The following is a 20471-nucleotide window of genomic DNA, read 5'->3' as shown; positions in this document are numbered from 1 at the left end:
TGCTGTGTTGTCAGCTGCTGCTGTTGCTGACTTGAAGTGCAAGTCTTTCTGACGATACGTGAATTAGATGGAAAATCAGGGCAGTCTACATCTGATATGGTTCAGCTGTTAGTGTTTATAACGGAAGAATTTTGTTGTTTTATTATATTTGTTTATTATGTATCTTGTGCTAGCTTGGAAAATAAAGTCTAGTCAGGAAACATTTGTTGTGGAGAGAGAGCTTCTAATGGTGTGAATAGGAAGAACATTGAGGTGCTGGAGTGTGTCCAGAGAAAGGCAAAGAGGCTGGGGAAGGGTTTGGAGTTCCTGTGAGGAGCAGCTGGGGGTGTTTAGCCTGGAGAAGGGGAGGCTCAGGGGGGGCCTAATCGCTCCTTCCAACTCTCTCAAGGGAGGGTTTAGCCAGGTGAGGGTCGGCCTCTTCTCCCACGCAACCAGTGACAGGATGAGAGGACACAGCCTTAAGCTGTATCGGGAGAGGTTTAGGTTGAATTCTGTTCACGGACGGGGTGTTGATCGGTCATTGGAATGAGCTGCTCGGGGCGGTGGTGGAGTCACCGTCCCTGGAGGTGTTTACCGAAAGACTGGATGTGCCACTTGGTGCCGTGGTCCAGTTGATATGGTGCTGTTTGGTCGTGGGTTGCACTCGATGGTCTCGGAGATCTTTCCAACCTCATTAATTTTGCGATTCTGTAAGCCTGAGCAGCGGCAGCAGGAAGGTGAGCGCTGAGGGCAGCTCGGTGACCTCTGCGGCAAAGGGGAGGCATCAGTGCAGCCTCGGCCGCCGGCCCAGCGCCAGCCGGGGCTTGCGGGCGTTCGGCGCTGCTGTCCTTGGCCTTGCTCCTTGGCTCTTAAGGGACCAGGTGAAAGGTGAAACACCCAACGCGCCTCTTCCTTCGGCGGGCGGCTGGGACCGCGCGGCCGGGACCCGCCGCCTTCCCCCGGGGCGGAGCGCGGCCCTCGCCCCGCCCGGCCCGGCCCCGCCTGTCCGGGTCCCGCCGCCTGCTCCGCGCCTTCGCCATGGCTTTTGCCACCCGCCAGTTCGTGCGCGCAGCCTCCTCCGACGCCGCCACCGCGGCCGCCAAGAAGCTGCTCATCAAGCATGTCACGATCATCGGCGGCGGCCTCATGGGCGCCGGCATCGCCCAGGTGAGCGCGGTGGGGCGGCCCGGCCGCGGGGCGGGGGGAGCGGGGGCGCCATGGCGGCGGGGCGAGCTCTGCGAGGGCCCTTCCCGGGCTGCTGCCCTGCGTCCCTGCGCTGCGCTCGGGCTCTTCGCTCGGAGCTGAGCCCGGCCGCGGTGTTGCGCTCAGCGCTGTCCCCGGCCGGGAAGGGGCGAGCGGTCTGCTGGCGGACCAGCATTCATAAAACCCACAAGAAAACAAAACAACCCTCCTAGCGCTTCTGGGAGTGTGTTGCAGTCCGTGGTGAAACTCCTTCGCGCTTGCCTTTCCAGGCTGCGTTTGTGTGGGAAGCAGCGGCTGCACTGGCGCTGGGCCGTGCTGGGACGCGCCCCTGCGCTCCGCTGCCAGACTGCTGCGGGTTTGGGGTCGGCCGCTGCCGAGGCGGCCTACGAAGTATTGCTGCTCTCTGCTTGCTCAACTTTCGCATTTCTTCTTCTCTTGCTGATCCGCACATCTTCAGGTCAGATGGGTTGGTGAAAAGAGCCAAGGCTGATGATTTAAATTGTCTAAGGTGGTTGTTAAGATCGTGCGTGGACTAATTGTAAACAGACTGTGAGTGATATGTGGAAAATGTTAGTTGGGAAGGAGATTCTTCTAACTTGCCAAGGGAGCAGATCAAGTGACATTTTAAGCATTTTACTAGTAGAATGCAGCAGCTAAAATAAGCATTTAGCTATCAGTCATCTTCAGAATTATAAAGTGGTTAATATTTAAACAGGACTTATTGTCCCAGAGTTTAATCTCAGGCCTTTGGCTTTTAAGTTCACCTTTAAATGGATAGCTTTGGGACATGAAACCGAAGCGTCCTTTCAGTGGTTGAAAGTTTCTGCACTTAGTTAATTCGGAGAAAGAACCTGTTGCCCACAATACCAGGGCACAAACTTCACAAAGAATGAGGGGAGTAGGCAAACATCCAAGCGGAAACTGACAGTGAGGCTGGAGCTCATGAATAGCAGTTCTCCATTTCAATGAAAAGGTTTCCTTCTCAGAACTAATGCTTCTCACGTTCCTGGCAAATCTCTAGCAGAAGGAATATAGAGGCCTTTTTTTTTTTTTTTTTTTTTCTTCTCCTATGAAAATAGCTGTTTATTCACTTTTCTTATAAAAACACTCCTCTGTATCATGATACTAGAGCTTGAGGTTTCCACTGTAGAACCATCAAAGAACAACTTAAAAAAAAGCTGTTCTCCCGTTTGAGGAACATAAAAGATATAAGCAAACTTATAATTTTCCAGGTAAGTGAGCTGATCTTGTTCTGCTGGACTGCACATTTTCAGAGAGCAGCTTGTCAAGAGAAACATGTCTGGTATTTGACAGTAACAGGGGTTGCAGGCCTGTACCACTGTTAAGGAGCCAGGATTGTTTTGGTGACCATCTGTCTCCAATTTATCAATCCAAAATTATCTCAAAGCAGAGGTCATTATAAAACTGAGTGGTGTCTCCCCTGTATCCTGTTTATAAAGCTGCTTTTCATCTCTTTTGAGCACTTATGAAATTGTGTCTCCTCTTGGTTTTTCATACTGTCAGGTGAAGCAAGCCTCTGCTAAAATGTATGACTGAAAGCCATAATCTTTGATGCTGCCCTGTGAAAAGCACTTCTTTTTGAGAAAAGCATTAACTGATTGCCCAGCACTTGGGTTATTTAGCATTCTTGAGATCATTGGATAGTAGAGTTTAGGCAAGCGTGTGTTTGAGTTGCGAGGAAATGGTATGATCTTGTCTCATTTTCTTCCTTCCTGTCCGTGTAAATATGGTGGGAAATAAAAGATGATAATATTTCTAGGATTTTTCACCAGCTGGTCAGTGATGGTGGCATAAATGGATCCTCAGTGAAGCACCTCTTAAAAATGTGCTTGGTGATGATTTTTCATCTGAAGATTGAAGAGTCTTGCTTCGCTGTTAACAAATTATCAGCAACAGCTGAAGTGTTAGGAGTAGAAGTACAGGCTTCATTTAGGTGGTTTTTATGGAATGGCCATAGTGAAAATAAGAAACCAAGCTGGATAAGGAAATGTCTGTCTGGAGACTGACCCCTTGTTAAAGCTCTACTGCTGCTGTCCAGAGACAATCTGGCATGTCTTCATTTGCTGGGTTAGTGAGGCAAATTGGATTAGACTATCACCATGCTTTTCTTCATGAGATATCTGTACTTTCCATTTCAGCTAGCTTTGTTGAAGTAGGTCTTGTGGTGGGTGCACGAGTCTTTAGTGATCAGGTGTAAGTTTAAATGCAAGGTAAAAGATTACAGAAGGGAAGCTCTGAAGTTGAGTGACTTTGAAACCATCAGTGGAACCATGTTTTAATATCTGTTTTACACAGTTACTTCATCACAACTCTGTTAGTTCAGGAAATTCTGAAAGTGAGGATAGGCTATTGCTAACTATGAAGAGGAACATAAATAGTGAAGTAACAGATAATGAGAAGCTGATCTTTAATATGCTGATGCAGTGTGAGACACTGATGTTACGTGTTTGAAATGATTTTAAATACCAACCAAAAAGGCAATCCAGTAGTGCTGTGTGGACCTGAGCCGGTGTTTGCACCAAGTGCATAGTGAGGAGACTTAGCAGCCATTCCTGTCTGTGTGGAATCCTGGAGTGGAAAATGTTCACTGCTCTCCCAGCTCCACTGTCACCTTCCTGTTGTTGTGCAGGGACATGTCCATGGCCTGACAGCAGAGCTATGTTTTGAGGACACAGGGTTGGTCATCCCTTGTGCCACCTGTTCACTCTGCCAAGTGTTCCAGTTTTGGTCTCCACAGCCGTTTTTCCCTACAAGGTCCAAGGCTCTCAGCTAAAACATTTGTCCTTTCACAACGGCTGTTTATTCTGTAGCCACAGCCACACAATTTAGATGCCTTCAGACACAAGATTCTGCAGACAGTGTGAGGGAAGGCAAGATTTCTTTTTCCTTTTCCCTTGAGTTGTTTGAGATCTTTATCCCTTCAGCATCCCCCCAGCTGTATACAGGCTTTTATGATTTTTCTAGTCAAGTGCATTTAATCTGACATCTTTTAGCTGTCTTTCGCCTAAATGCCTGGCATATTGTCTGTCCACACAAATCAATATGGTTTGTTGGCTTGTGATGTTGATGTTGAATTTTTTTTTTTTTTTAAACTTTCAGGTTGCTGCAGCCAGTGGTCATACTGTGGTGTTAGTTGATCAGTCAGATGAAATCCTTAAAAAGTCTACAAAAGGAATTGAAGAGAGTTTGAAGAGAGTGACAAAGAAGAAGTTTGCAGATAAGCCTGAGGTTGACACCTTCTTCTTTATTCCTCTAGGAAAACGTGGAAGAATAAAAACTGCCATACTGAAGTTATGAAATTGCAGTTATACATTATAGAGTGTGTTATTATACTTGCTTAAAAAGAGAACTTTTTTCCCAGTGTGCTCAAGAACCTGGACTTCCAGTTTGGTTTGGTTTTTTTTTAATTTTGGGTGGTTGAAAGATGTCTTACCTCATTTTTTTCCCTTGATAAACTTCAGCTTTAAGATAAAAATTTAAACCAACTTGGCAATCTTTTAAAAACAGATGCGAAGTGTCTAATGGAGTCAAATTATTCATCGTAACTTAAAAGCAAGCAGTCTTTGAGTGCTTACCTGAGAATGCACCCATTTTGTCCAAAAGCAAATAGTAACAAAACTATCTTAATACCTGAGTAAGGAGTCTTTTATTATTTTTTTTTCTTTTCCTCCTAACATTTAGGCCCGGGATTACTGCAAAGGAAATGAGAGTGCAAGTGACATTATAGATGTATGACTTTGCACTTTCAGTGCCGAGTATGACTTGCATACAGCAAGCCTCTGTGGAGCAGTTGATGAGTCTAACTTTGTATCCTAAGGGTTACTTGTTGCTGTGCTTTGTTTCTCTGAATTCCACAGCAGATTAATTTCTTCTTTTGATACATATTTACTTACAAAATGTATACTGATATTTATGACTTCCAGAATATAATGCAGCAGACAAATGAAATGAAAACGGCTTGTTTGCAAGAAGTGCCAGGATAAGTAGAGCATACGTACATAATTATGGGGAGTCTTTTATTAATGAAAAAGAAAACTGTCCACATAATACTTGCACTTTTTGTATGACATTATATTCTACCATGTAGGGTTTTTTTCTTTGTACTATGTCTCCATTTACCCTTGGCTAAAAGTCTTGCATTTCTGTTTGATTTCTGCCCTCACAAACTATGTCAACAGACTTACTAGTGAAAAAATACTTTTTCCCCACTTTTTCACTGAAACTGTAGCTACTGATTGACCAGCCAGGTGATCACTCAGACTCTTGTGCTGAAGGTTGGACTATAGCAAATGGTCTTCTTAAAAGAATGAGTTTAAAGGTCTCCTATTTGCTTCAAAACAGATTTGACTGGCTAGGAAAATTTTGTCAGTGAAAAGCATTGTATCTCTATACGCTTACAACTTTCTTACTGATTTGGAAATGTGACAGACTGCCTGCATTTTGGGGGAGTGTCAAAAGCACCAGGGCACATAAGGGGATTCTCATGTAAAAGTAAATTAAATCACTGTAAATAGACGTTACAGCTGCTTCAAAATGTTTCAGGCTGGTGATGAATTCATTAAGAAGACCTTGAAGAACCTCACAACAAGTACAGATGCAGCATCAGTGGTCCACAGCACGGATTTGGTGATAGAAGCCATTGTGGAGAACCTGGATGTCAAAAATCAGCTCTTCAAGACATTGGATAAGTTTGCTCCAGAGTATGTGTATTTTTCCTGTTACATTTTTAAAGTTGGACTATTTTATTTCCTGTTTTTGTACTTACAGTTAGTTCTCTATTTTCTTAGCTGCTTTATTTAAAAATGAGTTTTGCTGTCTTAGACTAGCTCCGGACTATCATGTTGATGTGGAATAGTTATGCCAGGTGCATGCCACAAACATTCTCAGGTGTGTTGCATTGCTTCATCTGCTTGTTGCATTGTTCATTTGTTGTTCCAGGTGTGCTTAGTCATTAAGACTGCCCATCTACTTGGCAAGTTCAAATCTAAATCCAATTACAAATGCAGAACAGTAGAATTAACTTGTTCCAGTACACGTGGGTTACTGTTAATGTTGTGTTTACTTAAATAAGGAATTGGGACAATGAAGTATTTGTTTCCAGGACACCTGACATAAACCAGTTTTAAGAAGTCTCAGTCAGCTCAATAATGTCTTAAGTGAACAAGCTTTATTTGATATTACAAGAGGTAGGAAACTGTCACTGCTGGTTAGAGTGTGTGGTGTAAAAGGGTAAATAGTATTTTAGTAGGCACTCATTCAGTTACTTACAGTCCCTGGAAATGTCTTTGAACTATATTTGATACCTGTTGGAAGCTACTGTTGAATTGTATCCAAACCCAAAAATGCTGTTAAGGAGAACATGCAGTTGCAGAAATTTGAGGCTTGTAATTGATGAGTCACGATCACAAGACCTTGACTGCTTGCAGTTTGAGATTTTGACTCGGGTATTGGCTAACAGGTATTCTAGAGTGTCTAACCTGTCAACTGGGCAAGCTCTGCCTTGAAAATCATGTCAAGGGTGAAAAGATGTTATCATTAGTTGACTTCAACCTGGGGAGATTTTCAGGTTTTCTCCTACCACCAGTAATTAAAATTACCTGGTAATTTTGAAGACAGTAAGTGATCACAAGCAGCCATGTACTGAGCAAGGGTAACTTGCCATTACCCTGACACACAAAAGTAAGTAGCTGCCTTCTGCATTTATGAGAGTACCTTATTATGGTTGGATTGTGCCTATTTTGTGCAAACAGACTATTGGTTGCCAGAGTATTTAATGAGGAAATTGGAGTGGACTAAACGGTAAACTGTCTAAAACTAGTCAGCAAGGAACTGTGGGCATGGGGACTTAAAAATATGTATGTTTGGAACACCTGAGGCTGTTTTTTTGTGAGACTGATCTGTTTGTCAGCATAGCTGCTGTAAAACATCAAATTTTACATTACAGTGTTAAAGATACTGGGAGTTGTTCAAATATGCTCCTGCCCATTGCAAAAGGGATGATTTTGCAGGGTTGGGAAAAACGGGTAAGACAAGAAGCCTTCCTTTTTTAAAGCATATTTGGAAATTATTATAAACATGCAGATATCTTATATGTAGGATAAAGGAAAGTGAAGTAAATGGCAAAGATTGCAGCTGAGAAAGTCTAGATGAAAAATCCCTAAAATAGTGAAACTTAGTAGTGGAATGTTTAAAATATTAGTGTTGGATACAAAAGGTAATTTGTAACTGCGAGAGAGTATAGAGTTGCGGATCGTGTGCATAGTGTGGGGAAAGACAGAAACCTGTAGTGAATGTTTTTTCATGTGTTAGAAGGAAGCAGTAGGCTTTATTCATCCCCCATGGCACTGGAATGGAAGGCTTTCCCTGTCAGTGTTAGCATTCTACAGCCTTTTCTACGACTGAATAGTTCAAAATTTATAAACCTATTGTATGGACCATTGTGTCAGCTCAGGTTGGGTAGTAGACTTGTGGTTAATTGGTAACAAAGACAGGATTTTTTTAAAGACAGCTTTGAGTCTCAGGAGGAGCTTTGCTTCTGAGGGGCTCTGGGCATTAATGGCTCTCTGAAGTGTGGGTTACAGGGAGAGACCAGGAAAGACCAGGATGCTGTGGAGAGAGGGCTTGACTTCATTCAAATCTCAGGACTTCTTGCCACATAGGTGGATGATAGCAGGTGAAAATGTGAGAGGCTATGTATTACAGTTGTTCTGACAAGATGATGAATTCTGCCTGTGAAACCCTGCATTTTTCTTCTTCTGTGCTGTATTTCATGTCTCATGCATTTCCTCAGCTGCAACATATACTCCTTCATCTCCCATTTTTGCTCTATGAAGAAATCTCCAAGGAAAGTAAATAAGTCTGGGAACTGGAAAAAGCTAAAATATTACATTGAAAAAGCATAACACAATTAACTTAATTCCTCTTCCTTTTCTTATAAAATAACTAATTCTTCTGAAAGTGGATCTGTAGGGGATGGGAAAACTATTCTTTTATTGAGAGAAGTTGTGAGTGGGGAGTGAATTTCTCGTAAGTGTTCAAATCAAATGTAATAAGCCAGGAGTGTTTGACAACCCCAGAGCACCATGGAAACTCAGGGTATTCCTCATCTGGGTAACTCTCCAGGTGAAACAGTGGATGCTGTTTCTTGGGTGCCATTAGTCTGAGAACATACTGGTTTATGTTCTTGGAGCTTTGCAAAAATTGATGTTCTTGGAGCTTTGCAGAATGTGGAAGACAGAACTGTCTGTTCTATTCCTCTCAGTATTAGATTTACCTTTTGCTGTGGAAACTCAGCTTGGACCTGGCCAGTGTTTTTCAGCTGTTCACTGTGTTAGAATGAGTGTGTTAGAAGACTGTTAAAAAAAGAAATGTTGTTCAGTGTCTGCTGTGTAAGGCAGCTGGACTGTAAGAGTTGGATTTATTGGAAATATTTCTTAATGTTTCTCTTGTGTTGGGCTCTGCTTTTGACGTCTTTCCCTCAGCCACTAGATGGCACCAAGAGAAAGCACTCTGGTGCTGGGAAAAGCCACTTGGCTTCACTAGTGCTGGCTTCCCAAAGCCTCCCAACTCTGCTGTCATCTGAAGCATGGATTGTGTCATTCTAGGTCACAGAGGCATGAAAATTGTATTTTAAACTCAACTGAAATTAATTGATTTGTCAGAGAAGAAAATGTAACTAAAATGCACTTGCTCACAGTGCAAATTCAATGCTTTTCTTTTTTCCAAGGCTTTCTATTGTGTGAGGCTACAGAAGAGGTACAGAGGTAAAAATCTCCTAAGTGAACTCAGATATAAACCTAGCAATGATTACGTTTCACAAATCGATGTGCTTTCTTTTTTTTATATTAATATTTTAATTTTTATATAGAGTGTCAAAGTTTTGGCAAGAGTGACTTTTGTATGCACTGACCTTACAAGGTTAAAACAATGAAATGCAGAAGGCTCCTTTTAGTACCTCACCTCAGAACAGTATAAGGCCACTTTATGGTGGGGAGATAATAAAAGAATATTTGTAAGAAGAGTAAACAGGAATTTTCAGGATTTTTTTATTTCCTTCACTATAACAAAAAAAGAAAACATAATAAAAAATGGAAAACAAAGTGGGTGTTTTTGTCTTGAAATGTTTTCTTTAATGCCACTATAAGATGTCTCCATGACTTGGACATAACTTCTCTGAAAGCTTTGTTCTAAAGCTCAGTTACATCTTAGTACAATGTAAGCAAAATATTAGCTAAAAATGTAGATAAACATTTGCTGAGTTCAGTAGGATAACTTTTTGAAGGAATAGTGGGATGCAGCCCAAAAGAAAGGTAGCTTTTGATCTCTAGTTTCTGATTTTCATGATTTGAAGAAAGAGACATTTCTGTAAATTTTTGGTCTGATAGCAGGGTTGTTGCGGTTTTGAGATATTTCTATGAGAAAAACCCAAACAAACAAAAAACTCAAACCATTATAAATTGCAGTTAGTAAATCTGGTTTATGTCTGGAAAAGACTTCAGATATGTCTTGAAATTCTTGGCATTTTGTGTATCCTTTACAGTGTCCTTTGCATAGCAGGTCTTAAGTTTTCTGGTTTTTTTCCTCATCAAATCTTTGCTCTGATGGTAGGTTTGCTCATCATGTCTATCATTGATAATTTTAAAACAAAGTAGATGGCAAATTTTCTGTAAGACTCCAAAGTGCATTTTTGCTATTGCATATGATTGGGTTTCAATAGATGTGTAAATGTGTTTTAACAACAAATAATAATACTCTTAGGTTTCCAGGATTTCTAAAGAAATTACCTAGAATTGATTTGGGGAATTAAATAAAATTTTCTACTTGCATAATCCTTTTTTCCAGCACCTAATGAAAGTATTCAGTATAATTCCTCAAGAATCAGAAAATCACGTGGTTTTTGCAGTGGTAATTTAATCATTGCTGTGCTTAGACCTCAGCAAAAGGACTGTGATAAATGGCAGGGATATTTCTGAGAATTCTTGGATGGTTAGCCAATGGATGTCTGTCTTTAGTGCCTCAGTCTCCTACTGTCCTTTATGCAGTCTATATATTTCTTATTTTCAGGCATACAATATTTGCAAGCAACACTTCATCCTTGCAGATCACACAGATGGCAAACGCAACCACCAGGCAGGACCGGTTTGGTGGTCTCCATTTCTTCAATCCTGTGCCTATGATGAAGCTTGTGGAGGTGAGTGTCTTATGAGCACACCTTACAGGGGCTGTTATCATCACGTTACATCAAATTAGCAACTGCAGCCCAGCAGTGCAATTGTCAGCAGTGGGAGTTCAGTTAGATTGATGGAGCAGATCTCCATTTACAGTTGTCTTGATACGGAATTTGCTGTCTCTAGTGATTAGAAGGTGCTGCAGTCTCTGTTGTGGGGTGGGTTTAAGAGACCGAGGTAATTCCTGCAGTATCAAGGGTCCTGAGTTCTCCACTGAGCAGCCAGCAGAGGAGCTGTTTATAGCCATCATTTCAAGCAGGGAGGCTTATTCATATGAAGTTCTGATACCAGTGTAGAAATCGATTTAAAATGTCAGGAGATGAAATCTTACTGATTGTACTTTTGAAACAAAGTCAGTCGTGTTTGTTTCAATGTTTCCAGCACTACAGGCTGGGGAAGAGGTGCTTGGAAATCTGACCAGAGGAAAAGGATCTGGGTGTGCTGACTGACAGCTGCTGAACATGAGCCAGTGTGTGCTTTCTTGTGGCCAAGAAAGCCAATGGTATCCTGCCTTGTGTCAAAAACAGTGTGGCCAGGAGGACCAGGGCAGTGACTGTCCCCCTGTACTCAGCACCGATGAGGCCACACCTCGCCTGCTGTGTTCCCTTCTGGGCCTTTCACTACAAGAACGACATTGAGGTGTCCAGAGAAAGGAAACAGCTGGTGAAGAGTCCAGAGAGTAACACACCAGGGGAGAAGCTGAGGGAGCTGAGATTGCTTAGCTTGAGAAAAGGAGGCTAAGGAGGAACCTTATCACTCTGTAGGATTACCTGAGAGGAGGTTGTAGTGAGGGGGAGTAGCTGTTAGAACCTGTTATATCAGGAACTAGGGCTGTTTAAATGGTTCTCTAGAGTGATGTCTTTGTGTTTCCCAGGACAACAGAGACTATGTAGCTTTTTAAGTTGTTTTGATATGCTATAACCTCTTAAGTGTACTTTCAAAAAATGGTTCCTTTTACCATCCATCCATAGTGGCTGAGTGGGAAAGTGTCTTAAAGAAACAATATTTCAAAATGCTGTATCTATGTGTAAAATAGTGTTATGTGTCTCTTACATATCTATCCGTTGAAGTTGTTTTTTTTCAAAACGTTTTGTGAATTTCTGGAAGTGTGTTCTAGATTATGTTGCTGTAAAGGGGAAATGAGGCAGATTTTGCTAATAAATATGTTTATGCTTTTTCTACCTTCCCTCTACACAGGTTATCAAGACTCCAATGACCAGCCAAAAGACTTTTGAATCACTTGTGGCTTTCAGTAAAGCAGTAGGAAAGAGTCCTGTCAGTTGTAAGGTGAGTATGTTTTGACAGTATACTGTTCAGAGGGTCTGTCCTTGTAGACTGTTAATTTTAAGGTGGAAGGTTTTAGTAGACGTATGAATGTTGCAGCAGCCTTCTTGTTAGAGGGTGGAAATGAGCTGAGATACAGGCTTCTTGTTTATCACATGATAGCATGAAAAGGGTCATGGTTTATTCCTCTTTACAGCTTTGCCATCCTGACTCCAACCAGTCACTGACTCTGCCTGCAGCAAGCTCCTGCTGTAGGTTTCCCTTGCAGTCTCTGACTGTTGGTTATTTCCTGCTAAACTATGACAGACTCGGAGTGCAGGCTTTTACCCAGCTAGACTGTAACTGCAGGTTCCAACAACAGGCTCTGACTGCAGACCCAGACTGACCTCACAGCAGTGACTCTCTCTCCCCAGGGTCCTTCTCCTTCATCCTCCCCCTTACCAGCTAACCCACTCCTTTTTATCACACTTATCTTCATTGGCTATAGCTGTAACTCATCAAGGACGAGGCTGTATTGGGTAATTAACACAGCTGTTACTTATCTGGGGCAAGGTGACCTGTATTCCCTTCTGCATATGAGCACTTCAAAAATTTTCAGGCTGCTTCTTGTCCAGTTTGTCTTAGTAATTGAAAGCAATTTGACAAAGAAAACACTCACATTTACCACAAAGTCTTCAAATCCAGTGACTCTAGACATCTTGTCTAGAGCAGCAAAACTCACATGTATCAGGGCTTACTGTTATGGAGTCTTTTTTTCAAGTCCTGCGGCACAGACTGGAGAGAGCTTAAGCAGGAGCTCATCTTTAGCCATGCCAGAGACAAAAATGCTGCCTCTTGTACTGTGAGGCAGTTGGCTGAATCCTCCATGGTGTGTGCTCATTGCAAGTTTTTCTTTAGACTGCAGTAACTAGACACATATTAATCTTAATTTCTTCTCAGCTTTGTTTTTTTTTTTTTTTTTTCTCTAGAGAAACACCTTACTTCAAAAGCACACTTTTTCTGAATCCATTAAGCTGTGGTCTGGATAGCTTTGTGTAAGCTACTGCTGTGGGTTTCACAGCCCCCAGGAGACAGTTGGTCATAAAAAGAAGGGCATGCAATCCAGTAGTTACTGGATTAATTAATTCAGCTTCTGGATGCTGGACTCTAATTTTGGCTATGTTTTCTAAATTCTGGTTAAATTGTATTGTGGCCTCAGTTGACTATTTCTGTCACAGTTTAGTACTATGCAATGTGTGGAATATAGGATGAATTGTTATAAATTAGCTTGGATAGAGAATAATACATTATTCACACCTGAACTTTTTTTTCGTTCTTGTTTATAGAAGAAACATTGCTTGGGATTCTCTGGATTAAATATTGAAATAAAGTGGAATGAATAATAAACATCTGAAACAGTAGTAATATGCAAAATAATACTGTATTTGCAAAACTCTTTCTCTTGATTGATTGGTTGTGCTTTTGATTGATGCTTATGCGAAAGAAGTTTTGTATTGATTTGTTACCTTCTGACAGCATGTGTCTTATCTTTTCATTGATAATGTTGATGTTTGCTGTTAAAATGATCCTTACTTTCAAAAGTATGGATCACTGGTGAGCAGTGGGGGAGAAGCAGACTATGTAGTCAGGAGTGCTTCTGTAGTGGACACACACACACACAAAAAAAAACCTGTTAGGGAAGAACTAACTTTTTTAGCTTTTCTCCTAACCTTCAGGAAATCATATCATTAAAAAGTCTTGATAAAGAAAAGACTAGCTATATTAAATTGTTTTAAGATTAATTGCTTTGGGCTTGTAGTATTCTTATTGTTCTCAGTCCTGATGACTGTTTATGTGCCATTCCTTGTTTGAATTTTACAGTATTACATGCTTTAATACTGAGCAGATAAATGAGATGAAAAAAAAGTTCAGAGAGTATCTCAAGTAATGATACAATAAGTGTCTTCATCCACTTGTTTTATTTGCCATGTAGCATTTGAGTGTAGTTCTGGTAAAGCGTGTTTACTTAGTATCCCTTTTTTATTTTCCGTAGGATACTCCAGGTTTTATTGTAAACCGACTCTTGGTGCCATACATGATGGAAGCTGTCCGACTTTTTGAGAGAGGTACTCGGTGGGATATTGACTTTGAGGGATGTTGGCATATAACACTGCTAAATGTTACGTTGCTTCAGAAAACCCATGGGATTCCCTCAAATTTTCAGACATTAAAGGCTGGAAGTGAATAGAGAATTCTGCAAAGGCCTTGCCTTCCAAGCTGGAAGGGAAGCTGGAAAGGCCTTGCCTTCACTTTGAAATGTCAGTTTATGCAGAGTTGGAAGGTACTTGTGTGTAAAATTCCTGGTGGTGGGAAATGTTTCTGGTTTGGAGGTGAGAAGGTGAGTGTAGTGCCATTGTAAAAATATCCTCTGCCAGCTCTGCAGGAACTTCCCTCTCTCTATCCCAGGAGACATTGATAAAAGTGATTGAAAGTCCCATAATGAGACCATTAGTAAAGTTCTCCTGAGTTTGCTTATATGGGGCTTGTGAAATAAATCACCAATTTGAGGTAAGTGGTGTAATAGTGTCACACTAGGGTACTGGCAGAGAAGTGATTTGAGCTCAGCTACTGGCACATAAAACTTCCTGTTCTCCTTCTGTGTTGAGTTTTAGATATAGGTTCTTCAGGAACTCCAGTCTCACTGCTGGTCTCTTTTACATTAATATGTAGGTAAAAATAATCATGAATCCCCAAAGAACCACTGAATTTTTCAAAGCATTGAAGCTTGTTTTGAAAAGAAGCCAATAATGAATGTAGTAGATAAAATGGATGAAATTACAGACTATAATTGCTTTTATTTCAAGTGCTTTGCTCGTAGCTCTGTGCTGCTAAGAATGTCATTTGAAATATTTTGTTTTTGAAATCACTGCTTTTTTACAGATGAAAGCACTCCATTTTCAGGATTCCACCAAATATACTTTAAATATTAAAACTCTCTTTTAAAGCACATGGAAGGGATGGTTTGATCCCCCGCCCCCCCCCAAACAAAAAAACCCCAACCCAAAAAACAACACTACTTGTTTCTCCGTCAACAGATGTACCTAATTACATCTCAAAGGGAGAAAAGAGCAAATTTAGTGACTTGAAAGGCAAAGGCATGAATGCGAGAGGGCATTATTCTTTTAGATAAAGTCACAGTTTTTAAATAAAGTGTATGGGTGTTTCAGTGTGTTTAAAAGAGGTGCCTTTGTTAAGTGACATGTATCATTGTGCATATTTCAGGAGACAACAGAACTTTTCATTAAATGCAGAAGATAACAGTCACTGAGTTTGCATGTTAAAACTGACTGCTTTTGCCTAAGCAAAACATTGTTTTGATTTAATCTTTATTCTTTTTGTATTTTCTCCCACAGTATCATATTTCCAAACTTGATAAAGTTCATTTGTGACTTTTTAACTCTAATGAAATCTATTTAAAAAGCTAGTTGATGTCATGGGAAGGCTGATGGCTCTTTTAATTCATGTGTTCCAGTTGAATCAGATTAAATTTTCATCATATCCTTTGTATTTATTCTCAGAGTAGACACTTAGGCCAGATTGTCACCTACGTTAAATGAAATTGTATCTCTTTCCTGGTAACCCCAAGCAATGAAGTGCCATTTTATTGGGCTGGTCCTTGAGTTTTTATTTATACAAAATCTCAATCTGTTAAATGTGCACTTTTGCATAAGCAATATACCTTTAGTATATTAACAATAACTTAAATGGGGCATATTGTAAATATTAATGTGTAGTGGTCTCTACTGCTCTTTCCTTAGTGGAAAAACTAAAAAGCAGTCAGCTAAGTTTCTGTGGAACTCTGCTTTATACTAGGAGAGACTAGAATGAGCTAGGGATTATAGCCCTTGTTTGCCCTTTTACTATTTTTTATTGCGTATTGTAACGAAACTGTTGAGTGGCCAAGTCCCAAGTTTGACAAAATGGGACAAATCTGTTGAAAGAGCAAGTCTGTATACCTGCATCAACTGCAAATGAGCTGAGCATTTAGCTGTGTTTGAATTTGAGGAACTGAAATTATGTTAGACTTAGATGAGGTGACTTTCCACAGCTTCTCAGAAACAAAATGTGGCTTAAAAAAACATTGTCAGCTTTAAAGAGTAAAAGGAGATATATATATAAATTATTAGTTCATACAGAACTGTCACTGAAGTTGTTACCTTTACAAGAGATTTTGTAAATTTATTTCTAGAGTTCTCTGATCTTAGGCGTATAAATTGCACAGGCTGTGTCTGCCAAGCTGCCGGACACCGTGTATGCATCGAGCACGGAGGTTACTTAACAAGTACCTCTGGGGTTTGTATAACTTCATCCTTTTTATAGGATCTGCAGAGAAAGTGCACTACCTTTCTCAAAATAGGAGTTTAGAGGTGTGCAGTAGAGATGCATCTGCTTTGGTGACAGTCTAAAATATGTATTCCCAGCTAAGGAATGAGGTTAAAGTTAACTGTGACAATGTGGCAGTGCAGCATTTGTATTTTTTATAGGCACAGACTGAAGCAAAAGTAACAAATTTCTGATAATTTTGATTTTTTCTTTTTAAATAATTTTAGAATTCATTAAGTCAACTGCTCCTGCACAGTCATTTCAGGTCTCTCCTATCTGCTGTCTCTGATCCCAACAGATATCCTGTGGTGATAGGTGCTGTAGCTAAGCATGTTACTCAGCTGCTCCTGGTCCCCTCTCCATGCCTGCCTTACCCATCAGCTGGATATCACTTGTGTTCTGGCAGTTGTAGTGTAAGGGTAGCTCTGTCCTGTGCATCCTTCAAAAGCTGCTGCTGATCTCACAAAGTTGAAATTGAGTTGTTTCCTTATACACCCTGTTCTGCTGCCTCTAGAAGAAGCTCTTGTTTCTTCATAGTGACCAGTTCTTCCTTTAGTCGTTCTGATAGGGTCAGCATGGTAGCTATGGCTCCATCAGTAGTGTAGTGCTCTGTACTGAAATGCAAGAGGAAACCAGGAAAATGGAAAGCAGGCCTGCAGGGCTTTTTTTTTTTTTTTTTTTTTTTTTTTTTGTTTCTTTTTTTTGTGAGAGAGTTAGCTTTGTGCTCCAGCATGTGTATGCTGACTCCATTTTTTTGTGGCTGTGAAACATGCAGAGATTTCTGTGAAGAGCTGCACCAGGGTGAAATAACACCCTGTTAATTATTTATAAGTGGTGCCAAGGAGACGCGGAATCTTCTCTGTTCATCAAACTGTCAATCTTTTCTCTAGGAGATGCATCAAAGGAAGATATTGATGTTGCTATGAAGCTTGGGGCTGGCTATCCCATGGGTCCATTTGAACTGCTGGACTATGTTGGGTTGGATACCAGTAAATACATTATAGATGGTACTGCATGCTTCTTTTTTTCTGCTTTCCACTTTTTAGTAGATGTTCTAATGCAAATGTGACTCTTAATTATTTAAACTGAATGTTTATGATATAACCTTTGAACTGTTGAGGAGAAAGGAGTTAGAATTCAGCTCAGACTGCTGTGAGTACAGCATTTGTACTGCATGCCTGTACCTTTTGTACATGGGGACAGAACAGTAGTGGCTTTGCTGGCTTCATCAAGTGCTATTGGAAAATAATAGTAATATTAACATTAATGGTATTTTACATAACTAAAGAGAATCAGTGGGAAGAGTGACGTGTACTGGAGGTGAAGAATTCAATGAAAAGCAACAAATGTTGAGACTCCCTATGCTTTTTCTACCAGCCATATTTTCATTCTTAATTAATAGGAAACCCAGTAAATATCTCAAAAGATGTAAATGAACCATCTCCCTGCCACTTCTGTTAATACAGTAACAAAAACATACATCATTGATGATGGCTTGTTGATGGTTGTATTCTTCTGAATGAGCAGCTTAAACATTCTCTGAGGCAGAATGTCACTTGGACAATGGCATTTTCAGTGGAACCTCTCTTGCTTTTAGTCAGTACTGTGGAGTAGTGTTGTATTGTTCATGTAACCAGGTGTTTCACAGGTAGAAATTCCACTTAGAACTTCTTTGCACTTGAATTCCTTTCTAGCAGAACCTTTATTTTATTTCTTTGTACTTAACTGTGTTTCAAAAGTTCTCCTTAATTGTTTTAAAAATCCTCAGTGGTGGAGATTATAAGGTGTTTGGAATACACTGAGCCTGAGGACTAATTGTTAGATTTGTGCATAATCATCAATACTGATATGGGCTTTATGAAGCTGTACTTCAGGGTCTCAGAGAGCCTAGAATAAGTTCCAGTCTTTCTTCAGTTTTCTGACCTTTGAATATTTTTCTAAGAAGATGCAGATCTCTATTATCTTTGCATATAAACAGAGCTGTTCCTAATTCATCCACTTCCCTTCCTTTCCAGGATGGCATTCATTAGAGCCCAACAATCCTCTTTTTGCACCCAGCCCACTCCTGAATAAACTGGTAGAAGAAAAGAAGCTGGGTAAAAAGACTGGAGAAGGATTTTACAAATACAAATGAACTCCAGACCTCAAGAGGTGTTAAACTATCTGTATATGCTGTTCAGCATTGCCATAATACAGGTGTTTAAACCTTCCCAAGGGTGGCACAAGCTGCATTTAGAACATAACTCACTTGTGAACTGAATGATTGCACTAGTTTACTGTGGTCAAAGCTTGATTTGGTAGATTGTTTATTTCTTGTAATTTCAAAAAGCTTTCTATGTACAGTGCCTTCATGAAATGCTGATTTTTCTCAGGTGCAGTACAGAATGACAAGTGAATTTATGTATTTGAAACATTATTATATTGATGGGGAAAATACTAAAAATAACCTCACTTTCTTAAAATAAAATTTTCAAAATTCTGTATTGAGTGTGTGGGGTTGCAATTGTGTCTTGGATGGAGCCCACAGGGTGGCAGTCTCTTCCCACGCTGGCAAAGGCAGCCTGGAAAGGCAGTGGGTTGTTTTGTTAGGATTTTTCCTAAGTGTGCCGCTAATCTGTAAATGTAAATTACAGTGCCTTGAACAATACTGTTTTGAAGGACATATTTAAAAATAAATGAAGAATCCCACAATGGCAGGCTGCTCCCCAAACAGAAGGTTCCCAATAAAGCATTTAAAAGCAGATTATGATTTGCTTTGGGGTTTTCTAGCATTTTCAATTAGTGGTTGAGGGTCTACTTATGCTAGGTGTTCTAGAAATGTAATGAAGATTTCTGGGTGATTTCTGTTCTCAGGGGCATAAGCCAGGATGCTGGTGAAAGCTTTTGAATGTTTTCTGGAGTCCTGCAAATTGGCTGTATTAAAGTGTTGTCTTTACACAGTACTAATGTAGTTAAGTACCTTCAAGATTGCAATTGGGAGTTTGTGCTGTGTAAACAAATAAGTGTGTCTGGCTGTGTGAGGCACCTTCTGTTCTGCAACTTCATTTCCTTGGGGCTTAGCAGAGCTGAATTTGTCCATGGTGGGAGTGTATCAAATCCTGTCTTTTCTCCAAGTATTGCAGAGCAGGTGGGCATGAGGATTAGTGTTCAGTTCCAGTCAATAGTAGCATTCCTTTATTTCTGTACTTACTGCTTTTATATATATATATATATATATATATATATATATCTTTAGTTACACAAATTATGAATAATTATTTAATGCCAAGTTGCCTCTTCCTCCTTCCTCTATCATCTAGTTCAGATTTCATATAAAGAAACTGAGGTTGACAGATGTTAGTTTCCTGGCACATGATCACATAAGAAATCTCTGGGTAGAGAATAAAATTTTTGGTTTATTGGATCCTGGTCTTAATTACATATCATCTAATTTTGAGCCACTTGCCTTCAAAGAAAAGGGTTAAAGGAAAGTCTCTTTTACTAATAATTTTTACACTGACTTGGTTTTACTGAAATACAGTCCACTTCTTACATATGAAGTCTGTTTCACTGAGGGTTCCTAATGCTTGTAGCTCAGTTTAGTGACTTTTAAATACTTCAGGGTGAAGTTAGCTTCAGTACTACTGTTTTCAGTAGTAATTAAAAGTGGGAATGTATATGACTCTTGTGTCTTAAAAAATGCTATTTGTTTTTTACAAAAACCATTTAGGTAGAAGTAATTTGCTACTGCTCCCTTTACTTGGATGATGACCTTTAAATTTGGAAAGGGGAAAGTTTGTAGCAAGGCATAGGCTATTTAGTGTTAAATGTGCAAAATGTTTTTCACTAGTGAATGTGATATTTTAGAAAAATAAACTTTCTCTAAAACAGCATTTTCCTTTCAGGAGCTCTAACAGGCACAGTATGTGTATATGTAATAAATAGAAGAAACCTGAAAAAGAGACATTTGTGAGTTGGATTTGCTATTTGTGAAGAGACTTTTTTTTAGCGGAATAGGCTCTGTGGAAGTACTTTAATGGTGGGTGGACATAGTTTATTTTATGAGCATGTGGAATGCTGTGCCAGGATGAGTAGAGATGAGGTAAAGGGTGAAAACTTCAAATGCTCCCTCTTAATCTAGATCAGAATGCAGAGTGGTAATTGAATGACTGACTGTAGTCATTGAAACAAGGTATGCCTTTTGTTTTGCTCCTCACTGGGGAGGCATGGAAAATTTAGAAGTCCTTTTTAAGGGAGGAAAATTAGGAAATTAACCAGAAGTAGGATATTAAATAGTCACTCCTGAATTTTACAAGAATTTCTACTGCTTTGATAGTTAAAGGATTTCTAGAGAGCTTAAAGAATATGTAATGAAATAAAGGAATTGTATCTTGCCACCTTTTCCTCAGGTTCCTC

The 20471-nt window shown here is 40.0% G+C and overlaps 1 protein-coding gene across 1 annotated transcript; it reads left to right on the top strand.

Annotated features, from left to right (window-relative positions):
• Positions 1–971: 971 nt before the first annotated feature.
• HADH (hydroxyacyl-CoA dehydrogenase) lies at positions 972–18819 on the top strand. Its single transcript, XM_066317828.1, has 8 exons — positions 972–1146; positions 4303–4431; positions 5746–5903; positions 10267–10393; positions 11628–11717; positions 13747–13819; positions 16967–17083; positions 18092–18819. The coding sequence occupies exons 1-8, from the start codon at positions 1018–1020 to the stop codon at positions 18208–18210; spliced, it is 942 nt and encodes a 313-aa protein (XP_066173925.1). The 5' UTR covers positions 972–1017; the 3' UTR covers positions 18211–18819.
• Positions 18820–20471: the final 1652 nt, after the last annotated feature.

Source organism: Sylvia atricapilla, chromosome 4, assembly GCF_009819655.1.
Source record: "Sylvia atricapilla isolate bSylAtr1 chromosome 4, bSylAtr1.pri, whole genome shotgun sequence".
Taxonomy (NCBI): domain Eukaryota; kingdom Metazoa; phylum Chordata; class Aves; order Passeriformes; family Sylviidae; genus Sylvia; species Sylvia atricapilla.
Note: the sequence above shows the minus strand (reverse complement) of the source record. Positions and strands in the feature narration are given on the sequence as shown.

Coding starts and splice junctions, on each gene's coding strand:
- HADH (XM_066317828.1), top strand. CDS start 1,018: ATGGCTTTTGCCACCCGCCAGTTCGTGCGCGCAGCCTCCTCCGACGCC. Junction 1,147..4,302: donor TGGGCGCCGGCATCGCCCAG/GTGAGCGCGGTG, acceptor TTAAACTTTCAG/GTTGCTGCAGCCAGTGGTCA. Junction 4,432..5,745: donor AGTTTGCAGATAAGCCTGAG/GTTGACACCTTC, acceptor AAAATGTTTCAG/GCTGGTGATGAATTCATTAA.